Genomic DNA, 14971 nt, shown 5'->3' on the forward strand with positions numbered 1-14971 from the left:
ACTTCTGGTTAAACAGTTCCTGAATTGCTGAAGGAGGCAGGATCTTGTGGCTCATCCTGGTGAGGTTTGTGCCAAGTATGGCAGGATTGGCTTCACTCAGGGTCAGAGCTGGAGGAAAGCCCAGGCGGTCCAGTCCTGTGACCTCAAACTCTCCTGGGAGAGCTGCTTAGACACAGAGCTTGGGGCTCCAGCCTGACCCGCCGATTCAGCAGCCCCCCAGGTGATCATGAATGCTAAGCGTGAGGCGTCACTTCACTTCTCTATTCTGTGCATCACGCACAGCTCTTTGTGGTCACAGTGGGTCTTTCTTGTTCAAGGCTGGGGAGGGTCATCCTTTACCGTGCTGTCCTCATTTTGTGAAAAGAAATCTTAGACAGTTTAGGGTGTCTTTCAAGTCTCTTTAAGGGATTGCCTGGACCTCAATAGGGCCAAAGCCTATACATACTGTTTTTCCTCATACTGTGGTAAGTTTAGTTTGTAACAGAGGCATGGCAAGAGGCTAATAGCAGCCAATGAAATAAAGAGGCTAATAGTAGCCAATGAAATCGTTGAACGTGGCAACATAAGGTTACAGTTGCATAGAGAGAGAATGTGAGATAAAGAACTAGGCAGAGGACCAGTTCCTGTCACATATGTGGTCAGGCCACAGCTTTCACAGCTCAGTGTTAGAGGACAATGACACCAAGATCACCTAACTCTGTGAACCTTTGACTGGCGCATCTGCCTCACTTAGTGAGTCTCTGTGGCATTGTCCCGTAGGGCGACAGCCATTGCTAAAAGTTTTCAGTTTGTAAACTCTGTGTTAAGTAAAACAAACAAACAAACAAACAAAAAACAGTGCTAAGCCGGTGGGTCCAGGTACCTTGGGGTGATCGTGGGGTGGTGGGTCCGGTACCTTGGGGTGATCGTGGGGTTGAGTGCAGCACTATGGTCCATGGACTCTGAGAAGAACAACACCGCGCCCCTCCCCCCCATCCCAAGGTGTCACCAGGCGCGTGCACAATCACATAGCTTGAGAATGCAGTGCAAAATGAATACGGGAGAGGCTTGTTTGAGTTATGAAAAATGCCATGGCCATTTAGGCAGAGCTCTACACGGAGGGCAAGTGTGTGCGCGTGTGACCCCTCAGAAAGCCACCTCCACTCAGCACATGCCTGGGATAACCAGAAAAAAGAAGATTGACCAAGACTTCGAAGGGGGCCATTCTAAGGCTTCATAGAAAGTTGGTGGAAATGCTTGGGTGGGCTGGAAAATGACGGACTGCCTGGGCATGGCGGCTGAGGCCTCCAGTCCACCACCTCGAAGCTACAGGGGGGAAGAGCTGGAGCTAGGAGCCGACCCCAGGCTGCAAACATGCCCCGGCCTTAAAGGGTGAATTAGTTGACGGTTTTAGGCGAGCAAGTGAGATAGATTTGTGAATCTAAACGATCCGAGCCACGCACACCTTTGCCTTAGTCGGAAGGGCTGGGGAACAGCTGTGTCTAACTCCAGGGTCCCACCTGTCCTGGTGTCCCAGGCAGCTGCTTCCTCTAAGCACCAAAGAGGAGGGAGGAGGAGCAGCTTCCTGTTCCCTGGGCGGGATGTAAAAATCGGGAATGGTGTGGACTGGAGAGAATGTTGAAATTACTGTCCTTGGCCCTCGGCATGACGAATGGTGTGTGTGTGTGTGTGTGTGTGTGTGTGTGTGTGTGTGTACGTGTGTGCGCGTTTGCACGTGTTCTATGAGAACTTGACTGCGGAACCCAAACCTCCAGCATTAAACAAACACCATGGGGGCTGTGGACACGGCTCAGTGGGCAAACCACTCACCGTGCAAGCGTGAACGCATGAGTTTGGTTCCCAGGCTCTCACAGAACGCCGGGTTCTGTGGCCATGTGTCTTGTAACGCTAATCCTCGTGTTCTCACGGCGGGATGGGAAGTGCAGGTGTGAGAAGCTCCCACGGCAGCTATCGTGGTGTACATGGAGGCAGGCAAGAGAGCACGCTAGCGAAGGACAAGAATGACACTTGCACCACAGTATGCACACACACATACACGCACCTGTACACACACAGAAATGCACACAGGAGAGCGCACACACACACACATCCACACACCTGTACTCACACAGAAATGCACACACATAGGAGAGCACACACACACACACATACATGCACACAAGTTCCTGTACTCACATACAAACATGGACACACACGAGTACACATTCACACACACACATACACACACACACACAAGCACATGCAAGCACACACATCATATGCATGCACACACATACTACAGATGAAACCAATTTTAAAAGAGAAGCAGCCTGGGGCCTGGCACACATTGTCTCCTACAGACATCTGGGCCTAACTTGTTTTCACTATTTGTTTATCAACAGTGGAAATCTGGCTTTGTCAAGGACACCTTGAGAGCGTTGCTATGGAAATGGGCTTTTGACAAAGTCCTCCTACCGCCTTTTGCTCACCACCCACTCTTGTTTCTGAGATCAAACTTCTTTTCATCATCCCACAGGAGAGAGAGCGGGAGTCAGCTGCGCTTTGCCCTGTGACTCCCAGGACGCTGGCCTTGACTTTCTCCTGGCTGTGTGGGCCTGGCTCCTTCGCCTTCCCTGCACTTTCCTTTTCTTTTTCTCACTCTTAATTTCCTTCTCTGTCACTGTCTATCTTCCCTTTTCCTCCCTTTCTCTCATCCTTTTTCTTTCTTCCCTTTCTCCCTTTCATTCTCTTTCGTGTTCCCCCTCTTTTTCCTTTCCCTCTGGGTTTTGTTTTTGTTTTTGTTTGTCTCTAGCTTTCGTCACCATTTCTCTGCCTCTGCATTTCTCTCCTCTCCTCTTTATTTTTGTTTTACACCGCAGAGGTCCTGGTACTCACTCCACGCTATGGCTGGAATACCTCAAGTTTTACTGAAATCATCAGTGATTTCATTGTTTGTCTTCCAGACACCAAGCATTTGCTTTCGTGGAAGGAGGATCGCATCAGTGGAGGTTTTTTCTCTTTCTGGTGGCTGCAAAGTTTCTGTCCCTAGAGGGGATGCAGGTCACCTTTGTTAGAAAAGCACTTCTGAGTGTGAGCTGTTTCTTTACTTGAGTAATAAAATGACTAACTGGTAACTTTTGGATAATTGTCCTTGAAAGTAAATGCCCTGATTTCCATTAAACGAGCAATACTTTCGTGTTTATTTAAACCTCAGCTTTGATGTTTAGTGTTTAAACATGTGAAAGTACTGGCCTTTGATACACAAAGCAAGCTCAGTTGGTAGCAATTTAAATAATTTTTACCCTGTGATGAACACAGTTATGACCACTTAACCACAGGGCTGCATTCTGAGAAAGGCACCGCAGGCGGCTTCATCCTGGGTCACATGGTGGCCAACTTACACAGGCTTTCAGAGGGCACATCAGCCACTCCACAGGCCCGGGACCCAGTGAACAGGAGGATGTGTGAGGCTGTTGCTGATGTAATGTGGTGCGTTGTTCCTTAGTGAGGCTTGTGTTTAAGATGTAGATGGTGTGCATTCTAAGTGGTGGTGCTTGTATTTGACTGTCCGTGCAATAAGCTTGTTAACACCAGCATCCCCGTGAACACAGGGTCATGTGTTGTGCAGCGAGGGCAGAGAGATTGGAAGCTCTGAGGCTGTTATACATTTTAAAAATGTGGTTCTAGGGATGCCATGCAGGACATTGCACTTCCTAGCAAGCCCCCTGCCATTGGGCATTCCCAGGCCTTTCTTGTGTATGTGACTCAGTCAGTCTCCCTGTGCCTCCGTCTCCAGAGTGCTGAGATGACAGGAGTGTGCCACCATGCCCAGTCTCCAGTGCAGCGTACAGTTGCACCTCTCCTGTGGCTCCCCTGTTGCTGTAAATGTTATTCTAGCACTCACTGCTGTAGTCGGGACAGAAGTTCTTCAGACAACACACTCATGTTAAGACAAACACTGGCCATGTGTCACAGGAGAGAGGGGCTGAGGGATTACGTATGCATCTTCCAAGATGCCCTTGCCTGGCATTGGCCACTCAGATGGAAGGTGAAGCCTCCTCCAAACATGCAGCGTCAGGCAGGCTGCTGTGGTGGTAAAGCAGCTTTCACTGACACTGCTTTTGTCCTCTCATGGCAGTAGTTAGTCTCAGACTCATTCCTTGGCCACTAACTGGTCAGTTTCATTCTTGACCACTTTAATGTTAAAAAAAAGCAAGATCGAAAAAAAAAAAAAAACAAACAAACCAAAACCATGTTGGCAGTTACATATTTGCTCCTAGGACCACTCAGCACTGGGGCTCAGGATGTGGCCTGCCGTATAGACATGAGGGCCCTAGTTCATACCCCTAGCAACTACACAGAAGGCAAGATGCACACTGCTGTTCCAGTACTGATGGGGCAGGGCAGAAACAGACAGACCAGCCCATTTCACTAGTCCGGTGAGCTCCAGGCTCAGTGAGAAATCAGGCCTTAAAATCGAGGAAAACGTGCAATGTGAACCTTTGGTTGCATGAATACACCTCACCCCTCCTACACTCGTGGACACAGGCATATATACACAAACACACACACAAAGCTTATTCTGCATCATTACTATTTCTAATTACACAGGTAGGGGTGTGTGTGTGTGTGTGTGTGTGTGTGTGTGTATATGTAAAAGCACACACACATAAATAATGAATCCTGCTTAGCTTGAGCTTCCTTATAGAATAAATTGAGGGGTGATAGCACTTGCATGCTTTCACCCTTGTTCATACCCTGTAGACTTTCAGTTGAAAGCAAAAAGGGAAGGCACAGGGAGGTGGTGTATGGGTCAAGTGGCATTGGTTCCAAGTCTCTCATACAGCAGCAGCAAGGGAGCCGTCTTTCCTCCACAGGGGCTGGGTGGCCTATGGTGTTGTCAAGCTTCTTTACTGCTTTTATTTTAACGTTGTAGCTTGCACACACTGCTGAGTCAGAGGCTTACCTTTCCAACACTCACTTTTGTCATATGTAGGCATTTCTGTACTGCTTTCTGGAGGGAACCTAACTGAGTTAGTATGAATTCTGCCTGGCTTGTGATTGGTCTGCAGGGCATGCTGGGAGTGTGTCACCACAAATAGCTTTAGTGAAAACCTTGCCACGTCGTCATTCCTTGAGACCCACCTTGCCCAGGCCACTGAGCTGGTGTTAGGTGTTATTAAAATATGTTAAAATTGCTGTTGTTGGGCCATGTGTGATGGCACACGTCTGGTGCGGTGGCTCATGCCTGGGAGGCAGAGGCAGGTGGATTGCTGTGAGTTCTGAGGCCAGCCTGGCCTGCAAGGTGAGTCCAGGACAGCCAAGACTACACAGAGAAACCCTGTCTTGAAAAATCAACAAAACAAAACAACAAAATTGCTGATGTTGCTAAATAGTACTCACTCTTGATGTTCATTTTCTTGTAAATTAGCAAAGATGACATGGATGGGTCAACTGGACTTTCTGTTACTAATTGAACTCTCACTAGCTGCTGAAGTGCCCTGAGCAAAATATCTATGGTTCCCACAGACTGCCAGAGCAGCCACATCTGTCTCAGACAGCTGTGCAAAGGGTGGCAGCTGAGTGTCCTGGCTATGGAAGGCACAGCCCCAGGGCTGTCAGATACAAATGCTCGCAAACTTGGATGAACCACTGCACCCTGGCCAGAGGGGGAGCATGCCCCCTAGTGGAGACACTATTACAGCTGGTCTAAATGGCTGTGATTAACCCAAAATAAAAATAAATGGCAGTATTTTGTCAAACACACACAAACGAATAGGCAGGATATGGAGAAGATAAGAAATGGAAGAAGGAAAAAAGGAGGGAGGAGGGAGGGAGGGAGGGAGGGAGGGAGGGAGGGAGGGAGGGAGGGAGGGAGACTATGAAGGAATGCGCGCTCAGGTCACCAGAAGACTTGTGGTGGCTTTAGGGCAGTGGCCTTGGATCCCAGTGTGAGTGTTGTACCATTAGCCACTGTCCAGTGTCTCTGGGATCTGCAGTAAATTCATAGATGCGTCCTGGGAAAATGAGAGATGAGGAGAGAACGCATTTCATAAATGAAGATTAAGTGTGGTTTTGGATGCTTAGAAAAATAATCACGAACTTGAATTCTTAACTTTTCTCAGATTTTTTTGAGATTTGCATCAGTGACTTTGACGCTTGTGAAAGTTGTCTTTGTTTTCCAAAAAGGGGAACACTGTGACCCTAGAAACCATTTGATTAGTCAACGGTATAAAACAGTCCCAATCTTTTGTTTAACACTAGGAAAAAGTTAGCTGAACATGTTGACAAGGTTCCTTTAAATAGGAATTTCAGGTCTTCTTCTTTGCAGAACATCACATTGATTTTTATTATATATTAGTTAAACACGACATTGTGTGGAACTCAAAAACCTTTTCTTCCCAAGATAAAAGCATACACTTGCACAGATGCACACACCTGCATGCATGTATACACTTGTATACATGTACACACTCGCACACACACTTATCTCTATGGCCTGTAGGGTTGACTCCGAATGTTTGAAAAGACTCAGTACAAAGTGCTGTAGTGCACTCAACCAACATTTGAAGATACATTGAGATGTGAAAAATACTGTTTAGAGAAAAACTAAGAAGCTTCTAATAATGAATTATTAACCTCATGTAAGTGTCTGGGATGAAGCTATAGTAATTATGTAATAGTATTTTTTTTGTCCGTATGTTGGTAACTTTTTTTTTTTTAACTCAATCTTAGTCGGGGAACTTTCCAGTACAGAGACCCTGCCCTGAACGGCGCTTTAGGAGGCCAGGTGTGCTCAGGCAGTGAGGAAAGGGGCCACAAACAGGAACAGGCAGCGACTGAGGAGGCATTTATTTCATGCTCTGTGGAGTTTGGTGCACCAAGTCTAGGTGGTGCTGAAAGCATGGGGAGGTGAACTGCCCCGCAGCGTGTCCTGAATGGGAGAGAAGAGGTTACCTCTGCAGTAGCAACAGCTAACAGAACAAAACCACCAACAACAAAACATAAAGGGCCCAACAGAAAAGCAAAGCCCAGTCTATTAGGTGCGATGCACACGTGCCTGGCTTCATCCACGTTGGATGCTTCTATGCAAAGCCAACCTTCCCTTCTTGGAAAGTGTGAGTAGACTTCCTGTCCCTCTCTCTGCATGCTCGATCCTCACACAGTCGCCCTGAGTTGAAGTGTTTCTGCAGCCTTGAAGATGATTCAGTGGCTGCAGAGAACTTAACGCAAACAAACAAACAAATACCGTCCTTATCCAAACTGTTACCTCAAGTCTCTCTTTGGCCTTCTGATATGTGGCCAGACCTTTCTATGGTGGAAGTAAACATACCTATGCGAGGTGTAGGTTTTGGCCATCACAGGCTTCGCAGCTGTTGACTTGAACACATCATTCCATTAAAGCAGAACTGCCCGGTAACTCTACTGTGTGTGAAAAGACCCTGAAAGACTTAGGCTTTAGAATGTATTTAAAATGATTTTTTAAAAAATGTCATATAATGTCTTTTGAACATATTCACCAGCCTTTCCACCCCCCCCCCCATCCCTTCCCACCGGACTTTGAGAGTCTTTTTTTCCTACCATGTCTGGGTTGTGTCGCCTAGCTAGTCTTAGGACTGAGGACAACTCGGTCAGGGGTGTGGCCAGGGGTCCCCATCAGGGGTGTGGCCAGGGGGTCCCCTCAGTAAAACAGCAGCAACAACAAACAACCGACTGGAGCTGAGTAAGTTGTTTACAGCACAGCAACTCTCTCAAGAGGATCATCTTTGTTTTATGATATAAAAGCCTAAATACCTATGATAAAACACCATTGAGAGTGCTAGGTAGTACTCAAAGATAAAAGAAATCAAAGACAAAAATTCCTTCTATAGAATTAACACAGTTTTGTGTTATTAAACTGGACAAAAACATTTCAGAAGTAGCACTGACCCAGTGTGTCTGTGCGTGCGTGCGTGCGTGCGTGCGTGTGTGTGTGTGTGTGTGTGTGTGTGTCTAATGGGTGTGCTAGGCGAATGCTCTACCATTGAGCCACATCCCCAGCCCCGGCTGGTGTTATTTACAAAGAACCCATCACAGTCTGTGATCTGTGAAGATCAGAATCTAGCCATCAGAGCCTCAGCTGCAGATCATGCTCCTCCCAGCGCTGTTTACGAGGTCTCCTCCCGCAGGTCGCCTCCTCCACCTGTGCTTTCTGGATTGTTCTAGCATCTTTGTTGCTAGTACCCTCCTTCATCAAGATAAAGTTAAACCTCAGAAAAAACCCTACTGAGGACCCTGGTCTCAGGGTTGTGGAAAACCTGCCTCTGAGTCCTTTGAACCAGCCCCGAGCCCAGCTGCTTGGAGATAAAGATCAGCTGAGAGAAAGAGGTTGTCTGTGACGGGAGAGCTGTAAAATTTGAATCTTTGCCTTCTGAAGTTTTATTCATCCAAGAAAACAGGCCATCATGAGGGAGAAAAGAAAGGAAAAATAAAACCCTGCATAATCACAGGGAAGACCCTGCGAGTCCTCCTGGAGACAAAACCACTGCCTTTGAGGAAGGTCGCAGATTTCTTTGGACATTGTGTGAATTTATAACTTGTCTTTAAACACGTTGTTTCAGCCTTTTAACAGGAGCTGTACTCTGAGAACCTAGATTCTACAATTGCTGTTAGCGCCTCTCTTCAGTGCCCATCTCTTCAGGCGCCCATTTCTCTATCAGCTCAGGTTACCTACCTTTTGATTTATTTCAAAATGAATTGAAGGAAAAAAGAATGCCCTGGTCCTGGACACTTAGGTTACCCGTTAATAATTGTTTTCGTTACTTCATATAAAATATAGTTGTGGCAAAATGCCCACATCTTAGCTTATTCATCCTCTATATTGGCATATTCATCCTCTATATTAGCATATTCATCCTCTATATTAGCATATTCATCATCTATATTAGCATATTCCTCCTCTGTATCCTGCCCACCCGCCCTGCCCCATCACATCTGTCTAAGAAGCTGGCACTCAGATAAAGATGTGGAGCATAGTTACTCTAGAACATTCTTTCATTTCTTCCACCTAGTGCTCTGGGTTTCCTCACAGGTGAGTCCTGCCTCAGAGCTTCACATCACTTTTGCATTTTGTGTGCCCAGTCTAGGTGGCAGGTCCCTTCATTTGGCATGTGCCTTTACTGTCCTCTTTGGGTTTGTCCGTGAAGTGGGCTGCACAGCTTGACTTGGCTGATTTGGCCTTTGAACTTTGGCTTTCAGGCTTGTTCCCAGCCATTCTCAACCTGGCCACCAATGCCCGCATCAGTGCCAACGCCACCTGTGGTGAGAAGGGGCCGGAGATGTTCTGCAAACTAGTGGAGCACGTGCCCGGCCGGCCTGTTCGAAATGCCCAGTGCCGAGTTTGCGACAGCAACAGCACGAATCCTAGAGGCAAGTACAGCTCTCTATTCATACTTTATGCGTCTTATTTTTGTGAGTACTGGGAGCAAACCCAGGGCTTCGCACATGTGTAGCGTGTGTTCTGTCTCTGAGCTCCACTCAGACCCACCCATGGAAATTTTATCCTTTCTGAAGCGACTGGAGACTCCGGCTGAGAGTCTTTGAACAGTGTGCTCACCATGGCTGTTAGTCCTTGTCCTGAGTTTAGCAGTTTAGGGGGGAAAAAAAGTCCAGAGTTGAGAGCTACTTGTGTTTTTGTTTTTGTTTTAACAGAACGCCACCCAATATCCCACGCGATAGATGGCACCAATAACTGGTGGCAGAGCCCCAGTATCCAAAACGGGAGACAGTATCACTGGGTCACCATCACCCTGGACTTACAGCAGGTAGGTTGGGCCAGGCCTGCTGCAGAGCGTCCGCAGCCCTCTGAGGTCTGTCTGCCTTGTTCTTGCCGTCTGTTCGAGTCTCACCGTCTCCTCCAGGTGTGAGCTAGATGATACGCATCACTTCTTGGCCCATTTCGTCCTTGTCCAAGCCTGGAGTGTGAGGGTAGATCTGGCTGGGTCTGTGGTTTCCCAGGGGACCGTGGGTGGGTGAGGGGCAGGTCCTGACAGAAACCTAGCAGTTGTTTGCTGTGGAGTCAGGGGCAGCGAGACAAGTTCATGCCACTGAATCACACAATTCAAATGGTGAGAATGGTGATTTTAATGTTACCTATATTTTACCACAGTTAAACATTTTATCACACTGTGAAAGCCAGGGTCCAGGCAAGACAACAGAGAGCATGTCAGTTGGGCGAGGAGAGAGGCATACTCACAGGAAGTGGTTAGACTGTATTGGGAACTGGAAAAGGGGCCAGGAAGACTCTCAGACTGTGATGGTGATGGAGGAACCAAGGGAGGGTTGGGCTTATTAGCATCTGCACCTTTGGAGGAGAACCTCGCCCTCCACCGCGCCGGCTTCATGGGAGAGTAGGAGCCTTCTCTGGGAAATACTGGATGGTTACAAATGGAATCAACTACTGCAGCCTCGTCAGGGGCACCAGTTGGGGTGAGAGTGGCAGGAAAAGCCAGTGACAGGCACAGCCCACCTGAAGGAGACACCTGGTGGTTTGTGGAGGTCTAGTCTCAGCCTCAAGAGACAGAATCCAGAGGCTGGAGAGATGGCTCAGTGATTAAGAGCACTGCCTATTATTCCAAAGGTCCTGAGTTCAATTCCCAGCAACCACATAGTGGCTCACCACCATCTATAATGTGATCTAATGCCCTGTTCTGGTGTGCAGGTTTACATGCAGGCAGAACACTGTATACATATAGTAAATAAATAAATCTTTTTTTAAGAGAAGAAAAAAAAGAGAGAGACAGAATCCAGAGGGGTCTGTCGGTCATTTGGCAGGTGACTACTTGCTGAGCTCAGTGGCCCAAGCTTAGAGAAGCAGCCATGGACTCCCCTGAACAGCATCTTGTTATGGTGGTCAGCCAGATTCCAAACCTGTTGGAACAAAAAAGCAAACTTTGGAATTTTCCTTGCTAAATTGGGGGCTGACTTCTAATACATCCTGGGACTAGGTGCCCTTGATCTTAGCTGGGAAAATGCCTCGGGCAAGACTGAGCAACCTGGGAAACAGCTCTTTTTAATATGGGTGTATTACCTTGTCCTTGATTGTTGCTGGTGTGGTATAGTGGAGATGCACAGAGAACAGCACCAAAGCGATCTTTTTACAGAGTATGGTAGCACTAGAAGCAGCACAGCATGCCCAACTAATTTCTTTTCTTCTTCTTCTTCTTCTTCTTCTTCTTCTTCTTCTTCTTCTTCGTTTTTTTTTCTTCTTCTTCTTCTTTTTTTTTTTTTTTTTTTTTTTTTTTTGCTTTTTCAAGACAGGGTTTTTCTGTATAGCCCTGGCCGTCCTGGACTCCCTTTGTAGACCAGGCTGGCCTCGAACTCACAGAGATCCACCTGCCTCTGCCTCCCAGGTGCTGGAATTAAAGGCGTGCACTACCACACTCGGTCCAACTAATTTCTTATACCCAAGAAACATCAGTTTATTTCTTTATCTGGCCCTTTTCTTTGTGTACTCTGTGTGTGTGTGTGTGTGTGTGTGTGTGTGTGTGTGTGTGTGTGTGTGTGTGTGTCTGTATGTGTACTCGAGTGCACAGGTGTGTACTTGTGTTCATGAACCCATGCTAGTTCATAGGCGTGTGTGCACACACGCATGTGTGCACCAGACACTGATATCAAGTTTCCTCTTTAAATTCTCTCCATCTTGTTTGTTTGTTTATTTGGGGTTTTTTGGACAGGGTTTCTCTGTGTAGCCCTGGCTGTCCTGGACTCACTTTGTAGACCAGGCTGGGCTCGAACTCACAGAGATCCACCTACCTCTGCCTCCCTGAGTGCTGGGGTTACAGGTGTGAGGCATTGTACCCAGCTACTCGCTCTCCATCTTACCTTGTTGCAATAGTCACTCTCAGCTAGCTGGCCATCAGGCTATAGGGTCCCCTTCTTTCTGACCCACCCCACCTCCTTGTACTAAGGACACACACAGGTGTTCACCAGCATGCCCGGCCTTTTTATGTGTGTGCTCAGGTCCTCAAGCTTATGTGACACTTCGTAGACTGAGCCATCTAACCATTCTCCGACCCACATCACTGTCCTTTCTCTGGCCTCCAGACACCAGGATGGGAAACGTCAAACAAGATTATCTAGTTAGACTTACTAATAGGATAAACTAAAAAAAAAAAGCAATCATACACATTTTTAAAAAACAAACTTTTGAGTCAATGATAACTTTTCAGATTTGGAAAATAAAATGGGGTCATTGTAAATATGAAGATTTGGGTTAGTGTGACAAGGCAGAGACATTCACCATCCCTTTACCCTGAGAGATCCAAGGATGCTCCCTGTCCTGGCTTTACTTTTCCTTTCCTTGTAGCTCTACACATTTAATAACCTACCAGCAGTGTTAAGGCCACTGCTTTCTGTGTCAGGCTTGTGCTGTGTAGACCTCTGACTTGGGTTGTGTCACATTAGAATCACAGGGTCAGTCACCGGTGGCTAAACTGAGAGTGGAGAGTGGAGGGTTTGTGCAGCTCGCTCAAGGCTGGGACTCCAGGATGCCTGCTGCTCAAGGATTGAAGAGCCCGGCCATGGCTATGGGATAGCATCCCCAGACCCTGACTGTCCTCTAGCTGAGGGTCTGTGACATAAACAATTAGGTCTTCCCATTTCTTCTGCATCTTGACTTGAGCCCTTCCCGATACAGCTGCAGCTCACCACTGAGGTTTTCAGAAGCTGTGTTCCTGGCCTTCTATAAGTTTTGCCCATCATTAGCATAATAGTTTGCAGGCCCTTTGCGGCTTGAGTTGCTTTTATTGTGGATGATGAGCTTTCAATTACAAAGACCAAACTCACTCCCTGCCAAAGAAATAATGCAGTGAATAGAAACCCTATTTTGAGGTCTAAATTACAAGGTCCTGGTTGGTTTTGAGGACCACTTTAAAAGGAGTATTTACTGACAGATGTACAGAACTTCATAGGTGCCCATCAGAGACTCTCCAGTGTTTTCTTTTTCCATGTGTTGTAAGTGGCTTTTAGAATTGGGTGCTTCTTACCTGATAGCATGGCACCAAGGAGAACACAAATTGGATTGGTGTTTTGTATTTCCTTTAAAATAATTTTTAAAGCCTGCTCAAATATTTTTACCAGCGGGTTCAGATCTGTGATGTATATATATATATATATATATATATATATATACATATATATTAATCCTTTTAAAGATAAAATCTGTTTTGTGAGAAAGGAAATGTTCCCCATGGCAGCAGCAGAGGAGCTGCCTTTGGAAACCGCCTTCCTTTTTGTGTAGGTTTAATTAGGAAGTGGCACTTGGTTGTGGGAACGGGATCACAGAAGAACCTTTGTTATGTGCAAGACCTCAGACAAGAGTTGTAAAGCCTCATTAGTTTACATGGCCATTGTGTTTTGTTCCCTTAAATCTCTGATAAATTGACAAGAATTAGGTGGTGTATGCTGTTGGTACACACACACACACACACACACACACACACACACACACACACACACACACACGACTTGCCAAGCTCGCTGTCAAGGTTGGTAAGAAAACAGACAGACTACACCCCTAAGACACCCTGAAAGATTCATAGATCTTAACCTGCAAATAGTGCCCTTATAACAAGCGGGTCTTGGCTTGTGCATTAAAAAGAAATTTCTGAATGGAGACAGTTACCCTTTTGAAAGCTCTATCTCAGAAACCCCTGTTACCACATGCTGCCATCAGGTCGGTGCAATGCCCCGTCAGGCTTCCTACTGACCTCTCCAGTTTCAGATGTAAAGTGTGTCTGGCATTTGTTTGGCTCCTCTTGATTGCTTAGAAGTAAGCTGCGATGCTCCCGAGGCTCACGAAGGGTTATCACTTTTGTCCTAATCTCTTCTGATCTCCACAGCACCTATCTTTGTTAGCCCTATCTACCATCTTGTTTTATTTCTAATACACATTGTTTCTTCTGGTTACCCAGTGATGTGTAAGAAATCAGAGTCGGCAGCTGTGATTAGGCCAGTCAGGGAAGACTGCCCTGTTGCCTGGGGCGCTCAGCAAACACTCCTGTTCTCCCATTTTGGGCTCTGAACAGCAGAGCCTCTGACATCCTGTCTGTCTCAAAGTCAGCTACTCTGGCTGGGACTTGAGGGGGATTCTGGGGAAGTGAATGGGGTTGGTTTTGCAAGGTTCTGTCTCAATATGCATTTCCCACTCCCAGCTGTTTTGCATCAAAATAAAGCTGCTTGCGCATTTGTAGTCAGAAAGAGAAGTCTGGCATCGCCCCCTCCCCCCCCCCCCCGCCCCCCTTGCCCCGGAAAAATAAAGCCATTATTTTTCCTGTTATACTAGAGCTAAGCAAAAATTGTAATTTCTGAAGAAAAAATTTCAGGCACTTTACAGTTTATAATCTGTTCTAGCTTCCCACCCCCAACCCCCCTTTGAGGGTCTCACTATATATCCCTGGATAGGCTGTATAGACCTGCCTGGCAATGAACTCACAGAGAACTGCCTGCCTCGACCTCCCTAATGCTGGGATTTAAGATGTGCACTGATAAACCCTGCTGTGGGGTGGTTTTTGCATTTCCAGTGGATCATTTCTTTACACAGAAATGTTTCATTCTGATGTAGAAGGAATACGTGATAGTAACAAATGTTTAAAAAAAATTATAAGACAAATGTTTCGGTGGATTAGGGAGATGGCTCAGCAGTCCCCTGAAATGCTTGTAAATTCTAGGTGAGCATGGCAACAACCTACCTGTCATTCCAACCTGGGAAAGCAGAGTTGAGGGAGCCTGGGAGCAAACCGGCTGGCAGGACTAACTGTGTCAGTGAGCTCTGGGCCTCAATGGCTGTGGTGAAAGGGTGATTGTGGATGGGTCCTGACAGTAGCCCTGGGCCTCCACACTCACACGCACACATGTAAACGTGCGCTCACACGTGAACAACAACATGCACATCCCACAAACGTGAAAGAGGAGGGGAAAGGATTTTTTCCTAATCTTCCACATTAAAAAAAAA

At 46.7% G+C, this 14971-nt stretch overlaps 1 protein-coding gene across 1 annotated transcript in view; it reads left to right on the forward strand.

The window, feature by feature from the left end:
- LAMA1 (laminin subunit alpha 1) overlaps positions 1-14971 on the forward strand; it is a 123524-nt gene that overhangs the window by 15324 nt on the left and 93229 nt on the right. Inside the window, exons 2-3 of the mRNA XM_084778117.1 lie at positions 9217-9387; positions 9670-9782. Of these exons, the coding sequence (XP_084634243.1) occupies positions 9217-9387; positions 9670-9782 (284 nt within the window). The remainder of the gene's footprint in view (positions 1-9216; positions 9388-9669; positions 9783-14971) is intronic.

This window comes from Acomys minous (genome assembly GCF_964271855.1).
Source record: "Acomys minous genome assembly, chromosome: 4".
Taxonomy (NCBI): domain Eukaryota; kingdom Metazoa; phylum Chordata; class Mammalia; order Rodentia; family Muridae; genus Acomys; species Acomys minous.